The sequence below is a fragment of the Gymnoscopelus braueri genome (assembly GCF_963280865.1).
Source record: "Gymnoscopelus braueri genome assembly, chromosome: 2".
In the NCBI taxonomy this organism is placed as follows: domain Eukaryota; kingdom Metazoa; phylum Chordata; class Actinopteri; order Myctophiformes; family Myctophidae; genus Gymnoscopelus; species Gymnoscopelus braueri.
Genome location: NC_137604.1, coordinates 7,575,202 through 7,590,493, shown reverse-complemented (window position 1 = coordinate 7,590,493; position 15,292 = coordinate 7,575,202). Strand labels below are relative to the sequence as shown.

The following is a 15,292-nucleotide window of genomic DNA, read 5'->3' as shown; positions in this document are numbered from 1 at the left end:
AAGAGCCGATCTACAAGCTCACAATGCGTCGCAGCTTGTAGATCGGCTATTTTGAAATAGCCTAGGTATAAAATAGGGCTTCCGTGGTTAATGTATGTTTTATAATGTAATTTATTTATATCTGCAAAGTAACTAGTAACTCAAGTTTTCAAATAATTGTAGTGGAGTAAAAGTACAATATTTGCCTCTGAGATGTAGTGGAGTACAAGTAAAAGTATTGTAAATTGTAAATACTCAAGTAAAGTATAAATACCTCCAAATTGTACTTAAGTACAGTACTTGAGTAAATGTACTTAGTTACTTTACACCACTGCTTATGACTTGTCAAAAGAGAGAGATCTGATCTCTCTCTCTCTCTCTCTCTCAAACACACGTACACGCACACGCACGCACACACACACACACACACACACACACACACACACACACACACACACACACACACACACACACACACACACACACACACACACACACACACACACACACACACACACACACACACGGTCAGGTGATATGTGTGAGTCATAAGGTGTGTTGGCATCCTGCAGTAGGATGATGACACATGTAAAGTTCCAGCAGGGAGGAGCGTGCGCTGTGTGTTCATTCATTATAAATACGTGACCTTTCATTTTGTATGGTACTTGACCTACGGCCTGAGAGAGTACAGTACATACATTAATGTGATATCCCCGCCAGGCGAGGGATTATGTTTTCACTCCTGTGCGTCTGTCCGTCTGTCCGTGACAGAGGTCACAGACTGTTGGTTTGTGTGGTACGACCACTGGTGTAAAATAACTAAGTGGGTCATTCCTACTATTCGGTGCCATTTCAGCCTAGTAATTTTTTTTTTTAATAATACAATTTTACAGGATTTTTAAAAAATTCTGAAAGAGGGCTGAGCAGTTGTGTTGGGCTGAGCAGTTGACCTCCACTGCCATAGCTGAATGGATAGAGAGGTCATTTGGGAAACAGGCCCGCCCATATCTACACAACACACACACACAATTCAATTCAATTCAAAGGGCTTTATTGGCATGAGAAAACATACGTTTACATTGCCAAAGCAGAAGGCACAATACAACAATACAGCAATACAATCGAAACAAAAAATATGTACATTTGAAAGTCATTCAATAGATCAATTTCTATGTACCAAGGTCACTGGGTGCAGGTATAGTGCCGGAATATACACAATGATTCGTCTTTAGGGTGGTTGTGTTCCGTTTGATATCCTTCTCCTATCACAGCAACTCACGAAACACACACACACACACACACACACACACACACACACACACACACACACACACACACCTACCACTCCGACCGCTCATCATGAGACCATCTGAGCAGCCATCAGTTGGGTGAAGCCGGGTGAAACAGAATCTCCCCCCCTGTGGGACTAACAAAGCTCTCCCTTTCCCAGATTAACAGCTGACGCCGATGCGACTGGATTAACCAATGACATTGCTTCATTTTGAACGCCCCGCCTATGATTTCAACCCTGTTGTGTTCTTTTTGTTTTGTTTTGTGTTGTTTTTGTGTTGTTTTGTGTGTGATAGAATGAAGAACAGATTCACCGACGCGGAGAATCCGGAATAGTATGTTGATGTTTATTTCCTGGTTGGTCTTCCTGGGGGTTTGACTCCTCGTTTCCTCCTTCCTGTTTGTTTTCACTAACTTGCGATTTCACTCAACACCTCCTCTTATCTCTGTTCAGACGTTCTTTTTGCAGGGTGTGTGTGTGTGTGTGTGTGTGTGTGTGGGTGGGTGGGTGTGTGTGTCTGCCTGCGGGCAAGCACACTTGCATGTAAGCGTGTGTTTACATACCTGCCAATAGGCTCTGTGCACAGCAGCCATTTTGGAGAGAAATTGGGCCTATTCCTTACATCCTTCACAGGTTTTTTACCAATGATACCAATGAAGGCTCTGTTCCATTTAGTGTCGCACAGTAGTTCTCAAACCTTTTAATAACAAGGACCCCCATAACTCTCAGAGTTACACACCTTATTAGGGGCCATTTGGAACCCCCTCACGGAACCATGAGGGTCCCTGGACCACACTTTGAGACCCACTGGTGTAGCAGAGTGTTTCCAGTGAGCCAACATGCTCAATATCAGCACCCTGACTCTGTTTGACCAGAATGGAACAGAGTCTTCATTAGTATCATTGGTAACACCTCTGAAGGAAGTAAGAAGAGGCCCAATTTCTCTCCAAAATGGCTGCTGTGCGTAGAAGAGCCTATTTGTGTATGTGTGTAAGGCCATGCACGCATTTAGGTGGACACACGCACATGTGTGTACGCTAATGAGTGCACCTACGTGAGTGTGTGTGTGTGTGTGTGCTAACATTTTCCCAGCCTGCGCAGGTGGAAGGTCTTCTATCATTGGTGAAGGTCCATTGGTTCCATCTCACGTGACCTTTGATCTTTTTTCTTCGACCAGCAACCTCTTCTGTTCTATCAAATGTTGGCTTTTCCTCTGTGTGCTACAAGCTCAGCTCCACTTGACTCGGCTTTTTTTAAACTGTTTTTGTCGTCCATCGGCCAAAATTTACCCGGTACTTCTTTTTCTGTATCACCTCCGTTGAGGTTCCAAGTGAGTTGAGGTGATACACAGGGTTGGGTTGGGTATTGAAATTTTGTTCCAAGTAGGAAGTAGGAACCGAATCCAAATTGGCGGGTATGGGGTACCCAATGCTACCCATAAACATGATGGAATCGGAATCAATAAGATCCGAATCATTTACAGGACTACTTCATCTATTTTCAACTTATTATAGTATGTAATTGGTCCACACTATTACTCATTGTAAGATTGCACCATATTCACTCTCTGTCTCAGGAGGGCTACACCTAATCTAAGATGCCATCAACAGTTTCTCTCTGGTATTATATAATTTTTTCTTTGAGCTGTTGGAAATAACTAGGGTACACTTGGTTGTTAAAGTCCAGATGAAAACAATATGACTGTTAAAATAGAACGGGAATCATTTTTAAGTGAGAATAGATTTTTTTTTATCGAATCGTGACCCCAGAGAATCTGAATGGATGGCAGAATATTCACAGCCCCTATAGTGGGAATCCAAGTGAGCCGAGTGGAGTGGAGTGGAGCGGCGTGCCTTCGGTGGAAAAGCCTCTCTAGGTTGTCTCTCCTGGTCTGTGTGTTAACAACAAAGCTCTCTAATCCCGCCGTTTGTTTTGCTTCTTACATTTAACATTAACACAGCCGACGACGAGACACGGTGAAAAGGTAAAAGCAGGGTATTAGTGGTGTTGTGACGTGACCCAGTGTGGTGCTATATACTTGTAGACCATGTCGGTTCCCAACGGTGGACCACTAGCAGTATTTGTACGATCCCCAAGGACCACCCCACCCTAACCCCACCTCCCCCACAACTATGCATCATTTAGTGCAGGGGTTTTCAACCATTTTTCATATCAAGGTCCATTATTTATTGGGCGTTTGAGCCACAGAATCACCAGTTTGATGAGATTTAGCCTCTCGGATCCAAAACGTAGAATATTTTGTTATCGTTGGATAAGATTTTTGTCCACAATTCCATGCTGTGTTTATGTTGGTTCCAATAGGAGAGATAACAGGCAAACGTTGATCAAAAATCAATTCTTTAATTAAGTAAGCAGGTGTTTAACAATAATTTAACTCTTGAGAGCGTAAAATGAAACCAAATGGACCTGTAAGGGTCCATTTGGTTTCATTTTACACTCTCAAGAGTTAAAGATCTCTCAAGAGTTAAAGATCATTTTTCATTTTACACTCTCAAGAGTTAAAGATCTATAAGGGTCCATTTAGTCACCAACGCTCCATCATTTAGCTGGGGACCACCTGGAACGCCCTCAAGGACCACTGGTGGTCCCCGGACTGCTGGTTGAAGACCCCTGATTTAGTGCAGTGTTTCTCAAACCTTTTCAGGTCAAGGACTCCGACAATTTATATTTATTTGGGCCAGGGACTGAATATCAAATATCTAAATACTGAAACAAGCTACTTTTAAACTGTCCGGGGTGCAACACGGAAGCCAGAGTAGACGTTGAAATCAGTGGTGGAATAAGTACTCGGATATTTGACTTAAGTAAAAGTAGCAATTCCACAATATAAAAATACTCGCTACAAGTAAAAGGCCTGTTCAAAATGTTACTTGAGTAAAAGTACAAAAGTATTGACATCAAAATAATACTGTTTTGAAAATAGGAGATCTGCAAGCTCGCAACGCGTCGCGATGTGACACGTTGTGAGCTTGTAGATCGGCTATTTTCAAATAGCCTATGTATAAAATGGGGCTAAAGTGGTTAATGTATGTTTTATAATGTAATAATTTATATCTGCAAAATAACTAGAAACTAAAGTTTTCAAATAATTGTAGTGGAGTAAAAAATACAATATTTGCCTCTGAGATGTAGTGGAGTAGAAGTAAAAGTACTGAAATTTGGAAATACTCCAGTAAAGTAAAAATACCTCAACATTGTACTTAAGTACAGTACTTAATACGTAACTGTACTTAGTTACTTTACACCACTGGTTGAAATGACGAATGATGAAAAGTGAAATACAAATATATATATATAAGTATGGTGCTCAGTCAAGCACTTTGTAACTGTCCACCTCTGCTTCTCTGTACACACAGAGCGAGGCTGTGCTTCTGTATTTTATCCTTTTAAACATGAGCCGTTCAGATTCAGAGTGTTTTTAAGAATGGAGTCGGGGCTGCGCCGTAACTCAAAGTTAAGTTTTTTTAACACTGACCTGTCCTTAAATGGCTCAGAGTACAACCAGTGTACAGCATGGTATTGATGTGCTGAGGCCTACAGTTTTACACTGCTCTATTGCAGTGGTTAATTCTCAAACTTTTTCATGTCAAGGACCCCCCCAAATTGATATGTATTTAGCTGTGGACCCCAAATCTGAAAATATTGTGTGCCAGGAACAATATTTGTGTTGTGAAAATGTTTCAAAAAATATCCCAAATTTTGTCAAGATGTTTTCAGCTGAATCAGTTTGAGTGACTTCTCATACTGTAGTTTAGCATTTAATATTGTTCATTAAGCAGCTTTGGAGGGACATACAGTAGATGCGGTGGGATAAGTGTTCTAATTGTCTCAGGGGGGGCTAATCTAATCCCATAATTTAACCATCTAATCAGATTATCATAATAACCAGGGTGTGTCGTCTCGTCTCAGAGAGTCATTACTGCAGAGCGACAATCGATGGCTGGCTCTATACAGAGAGCTGAAATATGAGCTCTATTAGGGCTGGGCCATATGACTTCACATCAATATCACCTATGACTTCACATCAATATCACCATTATATCAAACTTTAGCCTCGGTTATAATTAATGAACAATTATAGAAAAGACAATAGCTTGTAATAGCTTGTAAATTGGCTATTTTCGCACAACACCATTGCAGAACGAAGCATGCAGAGCTTACGTGTTTAATCCGACAATTTCAATGTAGGCATTTAGCAGACGTTCTTAATCCAGAGTGATTTACAGTAAGCAAGGTAAACACGAGGTAATGCATCAAATGCATAGAGATAGTAATCTAGGATCATAGGTAAACCAAGAACCTATCATCAATCTAAACAGTATAATATCAAAAAATAAATAATCTCTACATTGAAACTATACACACTATATGATGCCAGGTCTACAAATGAACCTGGCACCTGTCTACATAACATGCTTTCTAAATGACATTTTAGCCTGTCTCCATTATTCCTAGCTTAGGCCTCGGTTACAATTAATGAACAATTATTATTTAAAAAGGTGAAAGTATCTGATCTACAAGTTTACAACATTGTGAGCTTGTAAATTGGCTATTTTCGCACACGCCATCATTGCATAACAAAGTATAACACAGAGCTTAAGTGTTTAATCAAACTAATCGATTATATTATTATGATTATATTATTATATTTGTTGATATATAAGAAATGTAACTTTAAGCTAGATTAAGTCGGTTATTGCTTAAACATGTCAGTTTTGATATAATGTGGGTTATTTGCCCAGCCCTAACATCTATCCCGTTCAATAAGATCTAGAGAAATACATATCCTGGTATCATTCCTTAATGTAGCTCTTAGATATCCTTCTTGATTGTTGAATGTGTTTGGTGTTTAGCATCTTTGGCAGTAAATGCTACTGTAATGTGGTATTTGTGATATATTAAGTGATCTTATTTTGTTAAAATAAGTGTTAAATAGCTCTATATTCTCATAGTAATCTTTGCTGTAGACTAGCGTGTGTTCAGTAACAGGAGTATCACGGTCTCTCCAGCTCTTTGGTAAACGGAAAATACTCCGATTTTAATCCAGTCAGGAGAGAGAACTCATACAGGATAAACAAGTGAAATTGGAAGAGATGAAACAAGACAATGAGCAGACACATTTGGAAATGGAACACTATAACATTGAAGCTGATAAAAAAAGAAATTGTGGGGTTTGTTTATTTTCTGTTTATTAAAGAGCTGGAGAGACAGTGAGACCCCTGTTGCTGAACAAGCACTCTAGCAATGATTACTCTCAGAATATAGAACTTTAGCTTTTTAACAAAAACATATCACTTACATCCCCCCTTTAATGTATGTAACACTACTTATAGTATATGTATTCCTTGTACATAGAGTAGGTCATTAACCCACACCTCTGATGGTGCATGATGGGAAATGTAGTGTTTCTTACTCTGTGATCGTAAGGAGAGCCAGCTATCAAGTGGTGCTAAAAAATTAAAATAAAAAACATATTCTCTATTGCCTACTTACTTCATATATAAAAAAATATTGTGTAATTTCTCCAATACATCCATGTGTGACGTTGTGGAAAGATTAACATTGTATTTGGTGTCAGACGTGCACACCATCTCCACATTGAACCTTTTCCAAACCATATCATCATGGTTCATTTGATCATGTATGTATGATATCGTCGTGTGGAAACCTTGTATGTCCAAAACTGTAAGCGTGTTTGAAAAAAAAAACTATTTTTTAAACATTCTGTAAATAATTATGATAGTGGTGAATATAGCCGATCCACAAGCTCACATCGCTTTTGTGCAACACAATTGTATGATGACATAGGGCATTAATTCACACAAATAAAAATATCCATAGACATTCTACACGGAAATACCGCCCTACACGTTTGTTTACAAACTTTCTGATCGGGTCTATATGGTCCTTTAAACTAAGACAGTGTGTGCCGTGTGCATTGTGCCAAATGATGAATGATTTGGAAATTACATGTTTTTAACCCATTCAATCCGGGAACACATCTCTTGTCATTTTAGATGTCTTTGGCTATTAAAAAATATCAGATCTACAAGTTCGCCGCGCTATGAGCTTGTAGATCTGCCATTTTTTTTAAATCGTGAAAAGTTGTGCAAATCTTTGAGTATATATTTTTAAAGCGAACATTTTGTAACTCAAATATTTGCTTCTGGGGGACCCTGGAAACAACATATTTTACAAATGTTCGCTTTAAATATATTATTTTCAAAGATTTGCACAAATTTTCACGATTAAAAAAAAAATGCAGATCTACAAGTTCATAGCGCGGCACCGAGTGCCGCACTATGAACTTGTATATCTGCTATTTTTGAATAGCCAAAGTGTAAAATAATGGTTAAGGACTGTTGGGGCAGACCTTTTCTTTTAATAATGTGGTGTCAATCAACTTTTCAACACCACCACCAAGAAGTCAAAGTTCACAACTCTGTGTGTGTGTGTGTGCGTGCGTGCGTGTGTGCGCGTGTGTGTGTGTGTGTGTGTGCAGGCTAACATCCTAACGCATTCTGTTCTTCCTGCTTATGGCTGTCATCCTATACCTTTCCCTCCTTCTCATGAATGATGTTCTTTCTGTCTTTTCGTTCTGTTTTGTTTTTTCTCCGCTCTACCTTGTAGCGTTGCCTCGGCCATGCATTCGGAGACGCCGGACCGCTACGAACGCCTGACGTCGGTCTCCAGCTCTGTAGACTTCGACCAACGAGATAACGTAAGAACAACCACCCCCCCGCCACCCCCAAAATAGTTGATCTACAAGCTCGTATTTGGTTGCTTGTATTTCTGTGTGAGCTTGTATTTCGTTGCTGGCAGAAACTTCATATCTCCATATTTTAGCTTTTTGCCCTACGTTATCATGCTAGAATTTTTTTTTATAGATTTTTCAACAACAACACTACACACACACACACACACACACACACACACACACACACACACACACACACACACACACACGACTGCACATAACGACACAATACATTAACAATACCTTTACATTAACAATACCTTAAATAAAAAGAGACAGTAATACAAAACCAAACAACGTGATCATACTAGAACGTCACTCAAAAGTACTGCTACTTTTGCCGTTTTTGCCTTGAGTAAAAGTATCAGTACCACAATGTAGAAATACTCTTTCTAGAAGTAAAAGTCAGGTATTCAGAATTTTACTTCAAAAGTTCAAAAGTATTGGCATCAAAACATACTCAAAAGTACCAAAAGTAAAAGTACCCTTCATGCAGAATGGCCCATTTTCAAGTTTTTGAAATGTATTAAAAATCTTTGGATTTCGTTCACTAAAACTATGATGAAAAATGTTCGTTGAATACCTTTTTTCACTGGCGAAAACTAAATAAAAACTAGACTAAAACTATGACTAAATATATTGACAATTTCTTCAACAAAAATCAAAACTAGACTAAAATGTTCCAGAAAAGATCCAGTGTCAAGTCATTTTATGTGCTCGGGTGAGAATAGCAGATCTACAAGCTCACAACATGTCGCGCTGCGACGCGTTGTGTAGATGGGCTATTTTCAGCATGCAACAGAGTGGAAAATCAGCCATTACGACGCCATCAAGGATCCGCCATTTTAGTCGACTAAATCAACTGTAGATTTAATCGACTATAATCTTATGATATTTAGTCAACTATATAGACAAAAACTAAAACATTTCAGATGACTAAAATATGACTAAAACTAAATGGAATTTTATTCAAAAGACTATGACTAAAACTAAATCAAAATTTGCTGTCAAAATCAACACTGGTTCCCAGGCTACTCAAGTACATGTACTTAGTTACTTTACACCAGCGTTCTAAGCCGGGACTTCCTCATTGGCTTTTGTTTACAAGACCGGATCCTTGCCTCCTTGGCAGCAGACGTACATACATACAACTCCAGAGTGAATCCATCAGCTCGTCGTCATGCGTTTAAACCTTGACCCCCCCCGCCCCCCCGTGTGACCAAACACGTCATCCTCCGCTCTGTCCGTCTCCCCATACCGTAGCCCCGCCCACGCAGGCCCCTTTTAGCTCCTCTATTGGCTGAGCTCCTCGTAACCCTGTTAAATGATGCAGGATCAGACCAGGGACGCGTGGGAGGGGAGGAGGGGAACGTGTGTGTGCGCACGTGTGTGTGTGTGTGTGTGTGTGTGTGTGTGTGTGTGTGTGTGTGTGTGTGTGTGTGTGTGTGTACAGTATGTGTACAGTATGTGTGAGAGAGAGAGAGAGAAGGGGGGAGGAAAAGAGATGGAGAAGAAAGAGGAGAGAGAGAGATGAATAAAGAGAAATGCGGGAGAGAGGAGGGGAAGAATTGAGTGAGAGAGATAGTGAGCGACACAGAGAGCTATCTTATCCAGTTTGACACAGATTTGCACTTCAGGAATCCCTTCTGTGTTCTGTTGGGTTTTGACCTGCTAACTCTACATCATTTGTCACAAGAGGGTCACGACATCATAGACAATTGGTTTTACCCACACAACCAAGAGTCGAGTGGAAACACGACTGGTAAAACGTGTCCCTGTTCAAACAATCGTTTGTCTCAGTCAGTCAGGGTCCCAAAGAACCTGTTATTTTACCGTCTATACTACATCTCTTCTATATTCTAGGACCGTCTCCCCAGTTGATTACTGTAAGTGATTTTTTTAAAGCAAACATTTTTAACTCAAATCTTTGCTTCTGGAGGTCCCTGCACAGCATTTTTTTTTGGGGGAGATGATGTCGGGATCCGTGGCCCAAATACAGGTCAATACTAGGCACGAAAAAGTTTGACAACCACAGCTATATGCACATCGGAAAACTCCCACACCCTCCTGAGTCATACTACTGACAGCGCTGCGTAGGACACTTAGCTCAGGTGCTAATCCTTGGTCGGCGCTAATCCACTTTGTGCTCCGTGTGTCTCTAGTGCTGTTCTGAGTCTATAACCACTCGAACCTCAGCCGTTAATATCCACATTCTAACGGTAACATTAACCCCAAAAAATAGCCGATCTACAAGCTCACAATGCGTCGCGTTCGCGACGCATTGTGAGCTTGTAGATCGGCTATTTTTTGGGGGCAAAGAGATTCGGCACAGACGGGAAAAAGCGGTCAAAGTTGAGGTTGTAACTGGAGGCCGGTTCTCCTTAAGACGACAGGGGGTTTAAGTGGTTAAGAGGTCAGTGGAGTGGCCTGTGACAGGGGTCAGGGACAGGGGTCAAGGGGTCAGTGGCACACTGATGCTGGTTTCACACACCATGTTCAAAAGCTTCCACCTGACACATGGGGTCTTCAGCAGAGGAACTTTAACCACAGTCACTTTTTCACCATTTAGACCTGAGGCCAATTCTAAAAACGCCTTCTAAATCCTGACCTAAGTTAGCTGAAAAACTATCTATAAAAAAAAAAAAGGTATATAGCTATTTATGTTTATATTTCTTTGCATATTTCTTTGTTTATTTTAGAATGTCTTGCTTTATTCATTTATTTATTCATTTATTTTTAGATGTGCCATTTTTGTTATTCCATACATTTGTACAGTAGGAACAATAACATTTAGTTAGGTGAGAACAATATTTGAGAACAATATTTTTTAGATATTTCTTATAAAAAACTTTGTTTACATAGAAGTGAATGGGATTCTATAATATTTCAATATTTTACTTACTGTAAAATATTGCTTATTGGTACAGTAAAACATATTGGTAATAATCACAGATTTACATGATAACATAGGGCACAATAACATTTAGTTTTTGGGTGCTAATGATGTTTTTAGATTTTAGTGAGTGTCAGTTTTGGGGAAAGGAAGCCATTTGGACTCATGTATTATACAACTACCCGAAAAAGGGTTCACGGTTTGAAAGGTATAATTACATATAGGGGTTCCCGGTCTCAATGGGTTAATAGAAAAAGTCATTTTTGTATAAATAAAAAACAAAAAAACAAATAAATAAAATAAAATTCCTACTGCAAATCAAATGAGTTCTGCTTAGCAGAAATGGGAATTCAAAACTATATTTTAGATATATTTTGATATATTTTTTCTTGAACGGGAATGACTAACAGATGACAGCTTTCTGTGCAGAATTTTTGCGATGCTCAGTTAGAGGCTCTCTACCGCAGCGTTTCGAGCTTGTAGATCTGCTACTGTTGATGCTTTTGTGTGACGCTGTAGTATGATCAAGTAGGGCGTTAGCACAACATTTTAGATATACAAGTTCAAACGCGCCACATGGTGAAACATTTTGAACTTGTAGCTCTGCTATTTTTGCTACAGTTGACACTGTAGTATGACATTCATTTATGAAAAATAAAACATAAGTTGAAAGAGCCCGACAGTGACAAAAAATTCCCATGTCAATGAATCCACATTGAATTGAATGTGATGATCTTTCTCCACAGGGCTTCTGTTCCTGGCTCACAGCTATCTTCAGGATAAAGTAAGTACACTTCTGTTGGTTGGTTCATTGGTTTCTAATGATTTCTACATTATATTTTGTAGCAAATATTGACCAAGATAACGCACCTGAAATATTATGTCACCAAACCAAAACACCAAGTTTGGTATTAAACAAAATCAAAACAAACAAAAACACTTTTTGGATCTTTTAGTGTAAGAAATGAGGGGCTCTATCTTACTTGCCCCTTATCCCTTATGCCTAAACGTTTTAGGTATGTTTTACTATTTTAAAAAACATTTTAAAATTGTTTATTCTACAAGCTCACAACTTGTCGATGTAGATCAGCTATTTTCATTATTTTAAAATGTTTTACAAAGTAGTAAAAAATGGAAAAAAAGTTTAGGCATAAGGGGTTAAGGCAGTTCTCCACCGCACCGATTTTGGGCTGCGTTGGGTTAATAGAAACCCAACGCATTTAAAGCGAACATTTGTAACTCAAATCTTTGCTTCTGCTGGTCCCTGGAACTAAATACTTTTGAGATGGGGGTCCGCGGCCAAATACATATAATTGTGGGGTCCTTTACATGAAAAGGTTTGAGAACCACTGATATAGAAACATTATGTTTTTTTTAAAAACTTTTAGGATTTAGAAGACTTTTTGTAGAATCGGCCTCAGGTCTTAATGGTCTTATCGTGTGTGTGTGTGTGTGTGTGTGTGTGTGTGTGTGTGTGTGTGTGTGTGTGTGTGTGTGTGTGTGTGTGTGTGTGTGTGTGTGTGTGTGTGTGTGTGTGTGTGTGTGTGTGTGTGTGTGTGTGTGTGTGTGTGTGTGTGTGTGTGTGTGTGTGTGTGTGTGTGTGTGTGTGTGTGTGTGTGTGTGTTTCTCCACAGGGACGAGGAGATCAGGGAGAAGTGTGGGGAAGACGCCGTCCACTACCTGTCCTTCCAGAGACACATCATTGGTCTGCTGGTGGTGGTGGGCGTGCTCTCCGTGGGGATCGTCCTGCCGGTCAACTTCTCTGGAGACCTGCTGGGTGAGAACGGCAACCCTCACTGACACACTGTGGTGGAGAAAAGTACTCAAATGTTTTACTTAAGTAAAAGTATCAATACTGCCATCTAGAAGTACTGTACTCTGTAAGTAAAATTCCTGAAATTAAAAATGTACTTGAGTCAAAGTGCAAAACTATTGGTATCCAAATGTACTTAAAGTACCACAAGTAAACGTACTAAAATGTTTGAAAATAGCAGATCTACAAGCTCACAACGCGTCGCGATGCGTTGTGAGCTTGTAGATCGTCTATTTTCAAATGGCCTATGTATAAAATAGGGCTTGCTTGTTTTATAATGTAATAAGTATTTCTGCAAAGTAACTAGTAACTAAAGTTTTCAAATCATTGTAGTACACTTTTGAGGATTTTTTACTTTACAGAAGTATTTCCAATTTTCAGTACTTTTATTTCTACTCCACTACATCTCAGAGGCAAATATTATACTTTTACTCCACTACAATTATTTGAATACTTTAGTTACTAGTTACTTTGCAGATATAAATGATTACATTATAAAACATACATTAACCGACTTTAGCTCTATTTTATACCGATCTACAAGCTCACAACGCGTCACATCGCGGCGCGTTGTGAGCTTCTAGATCTGCTATTTTCAAGCATTTTAGTACTTTTACTTTTGGTCCTTGAAGTACATTTTGATACCAATACTTTTGTACTTTTACTCAAGTAAATCTTGAATTCCAGACTTTTACCTGTAACTTCTACATTGCAGTATTGATACTTTTACTTAAGTAAAACATTTGAGTACTTTTTCCACCACTGATTGAAAAAGTGCATGAGGAGATGAGACGGGATCAGATCAGATCTCACAGATCAGATCTCTGTCTCTGTCCTCTTACAGGTCTGTAACGCTCTAGTGTGAGAAGCACTGGTATTGTAGTTGTATAGCAGAGGTGAAGCACTGGTATTGTAGTTGTATAGCAGAGGTGAAGCACTGGTATTGTAGTTGTATACAGAGGTGAAGCACTGGTATTGTAGTTGTATACAGAGGTGAAGCACTGGTATTGTAGTTGTATACAGAGGTGAAGCACTGGTATTGTAGTTGTATAGCAGAGGTGAAGCACTGGTATTGTAGTTGTATACAGAGGTGAAGCACTGGTATTGTAGTTGTATAGCAGAGGTGAAGCACTGGTATTGTAGTTGTATACAGAGGTGAAGCACTGGTATTGTAGTTGTATAGCAGAGGTGTAGTCCACATACCAGCTCTCTGACTGTGTGATGAAATGTGAACTATTTCTGGTTACTCAAAGCTGGATCCGGTTCCTCCGGTTCCAGATCCCATCAGAAGAGATCAGATGAGCTGAGAGGTCTTGAATGCAGTACTGTGACATCACTGTACGCACACTGACGGAGCCAGATGGTTGTGAAAGATTGATACTCCAACTATATTGTTCATTTTACATTTAATTCATTTAAAGGTTTCAGGACATCACATTTCTCTCTCTCTCTCTCTCTCTCTCTCTCTCTCTCTCTCTCTCTCTCTCTCTCTCTCTATATATATATATATATATATATATATATATATATATATATATATATATATATATATATATATATTTTTTTTTTCCTGACCTCAATTTACTGGGGATTAGATTAGATGACATTTTAATGATCCTCGGAAAGTGGGTTGTTGCTAGCCTGGTAAACCCTCCCTCCGGAAATCTCATTTCTATTTGATTCCAGGAGTGAGTCTGGCCTGATCGCCCATTCTGCAATAGTGGCTGTGGGCTGGAGTTGGGCGGGAGTAATACCGTTGACTGACAACCCCTTCAGCCAATGATCGTTTTTCCCCTTCAGCCAATTGCAGTGCATTTTTACCACGTCCTAATGTGACGCAACGGGACTTTTGAGATGGCCCAAAATAGGTTGCCTTATTCGGATACATGCGTGTCACTGCCCGCCCCTGCCGGTTCTCTGAATTTTCATTTTTAAATAGGCTCTGTCATGATTAATTGACCACATATATGAAGTTAAACAACTAAATTCTATCCAAACGATATCTTATAAGTAAATTCCGTGCCTCAAAAAAGAAGTTTGAGAGCTTTTTGAAGATCTAAAACAGCGGAGAAAACTGCCCACAGAAACAATGGCTGCCGTTCGTGTTTGGTCGGCTGCACTCAGGCTGCACTCGGGTCCATTCGGGCTCACTCGAACTCGCCACCTGATTGGCCAACTGTTGCTGTCAATCACAGAACGATGAGCGACGACGCTGATAGGCTCGGTTTTTTGGTAATGCGCTAGAAACGCCCATACAAGCCTTCAGGCCAGACTCACTCCTGGAATCAAATAGAAATTAGATTTCCGGAGGGAGGGTTTACCAGGCTAGGTTGTTGCAGTTGCAAGGAACCAGGAATAGATTCAAACAGTAGAAGATAAAAATAGAGTTTAAAACATTGAGAGCAGTACATCTTTGGAACACGTTATCTATGGTTCTGTGTGAAGAAAAAAAAATATATATATTTTTTAAGCGTATGTATACGTTTTTGGCACTCAATGTGATGACGCTCCTGCATCTTACGGTGGCTGTGCATACTG

The 15,292-nt window shown here is 39.6% G+C and overlaps 1 protein-coding gene across 2 annotated transcripts in view; it reads left to right on the top strand.

The window, feature by feature from the left end:
- The window catches only part of LOC308100311 (CSC1-like protein 2), an 88,841-nt gene that overhangs the window by 42,381 nt on the left and 31,168 nt on the right, over positions 1 to 15,292 (top strand). Inside the window, exons 4-7 of one of the 2 annotated variants that reach the window (XM_080449314.1) lie at positions 1,566 to 1,604; positions 7,922 to 8,012; positions 11,688 to 11,725; positions 12,576 to 12,718. In XM_080449314.1, the coding sequence (XP_080305440.1) occupies positions 1,566 to 1,604; positions 7,922 to 8,012; positions 11,688 to 11,725; positions 12,576 to 12,718 (311 nt within the window). The remainder of the gene's footprint in view (positions 1 to 1,565; positions 1,605 to 7,921; positions 8,013 to 11,687; positions 11,726 to 12,575; positions 12,719 to 15,292) is intronic. The other variant, XM_080449315.1, reaches the window with a different exon arrangement.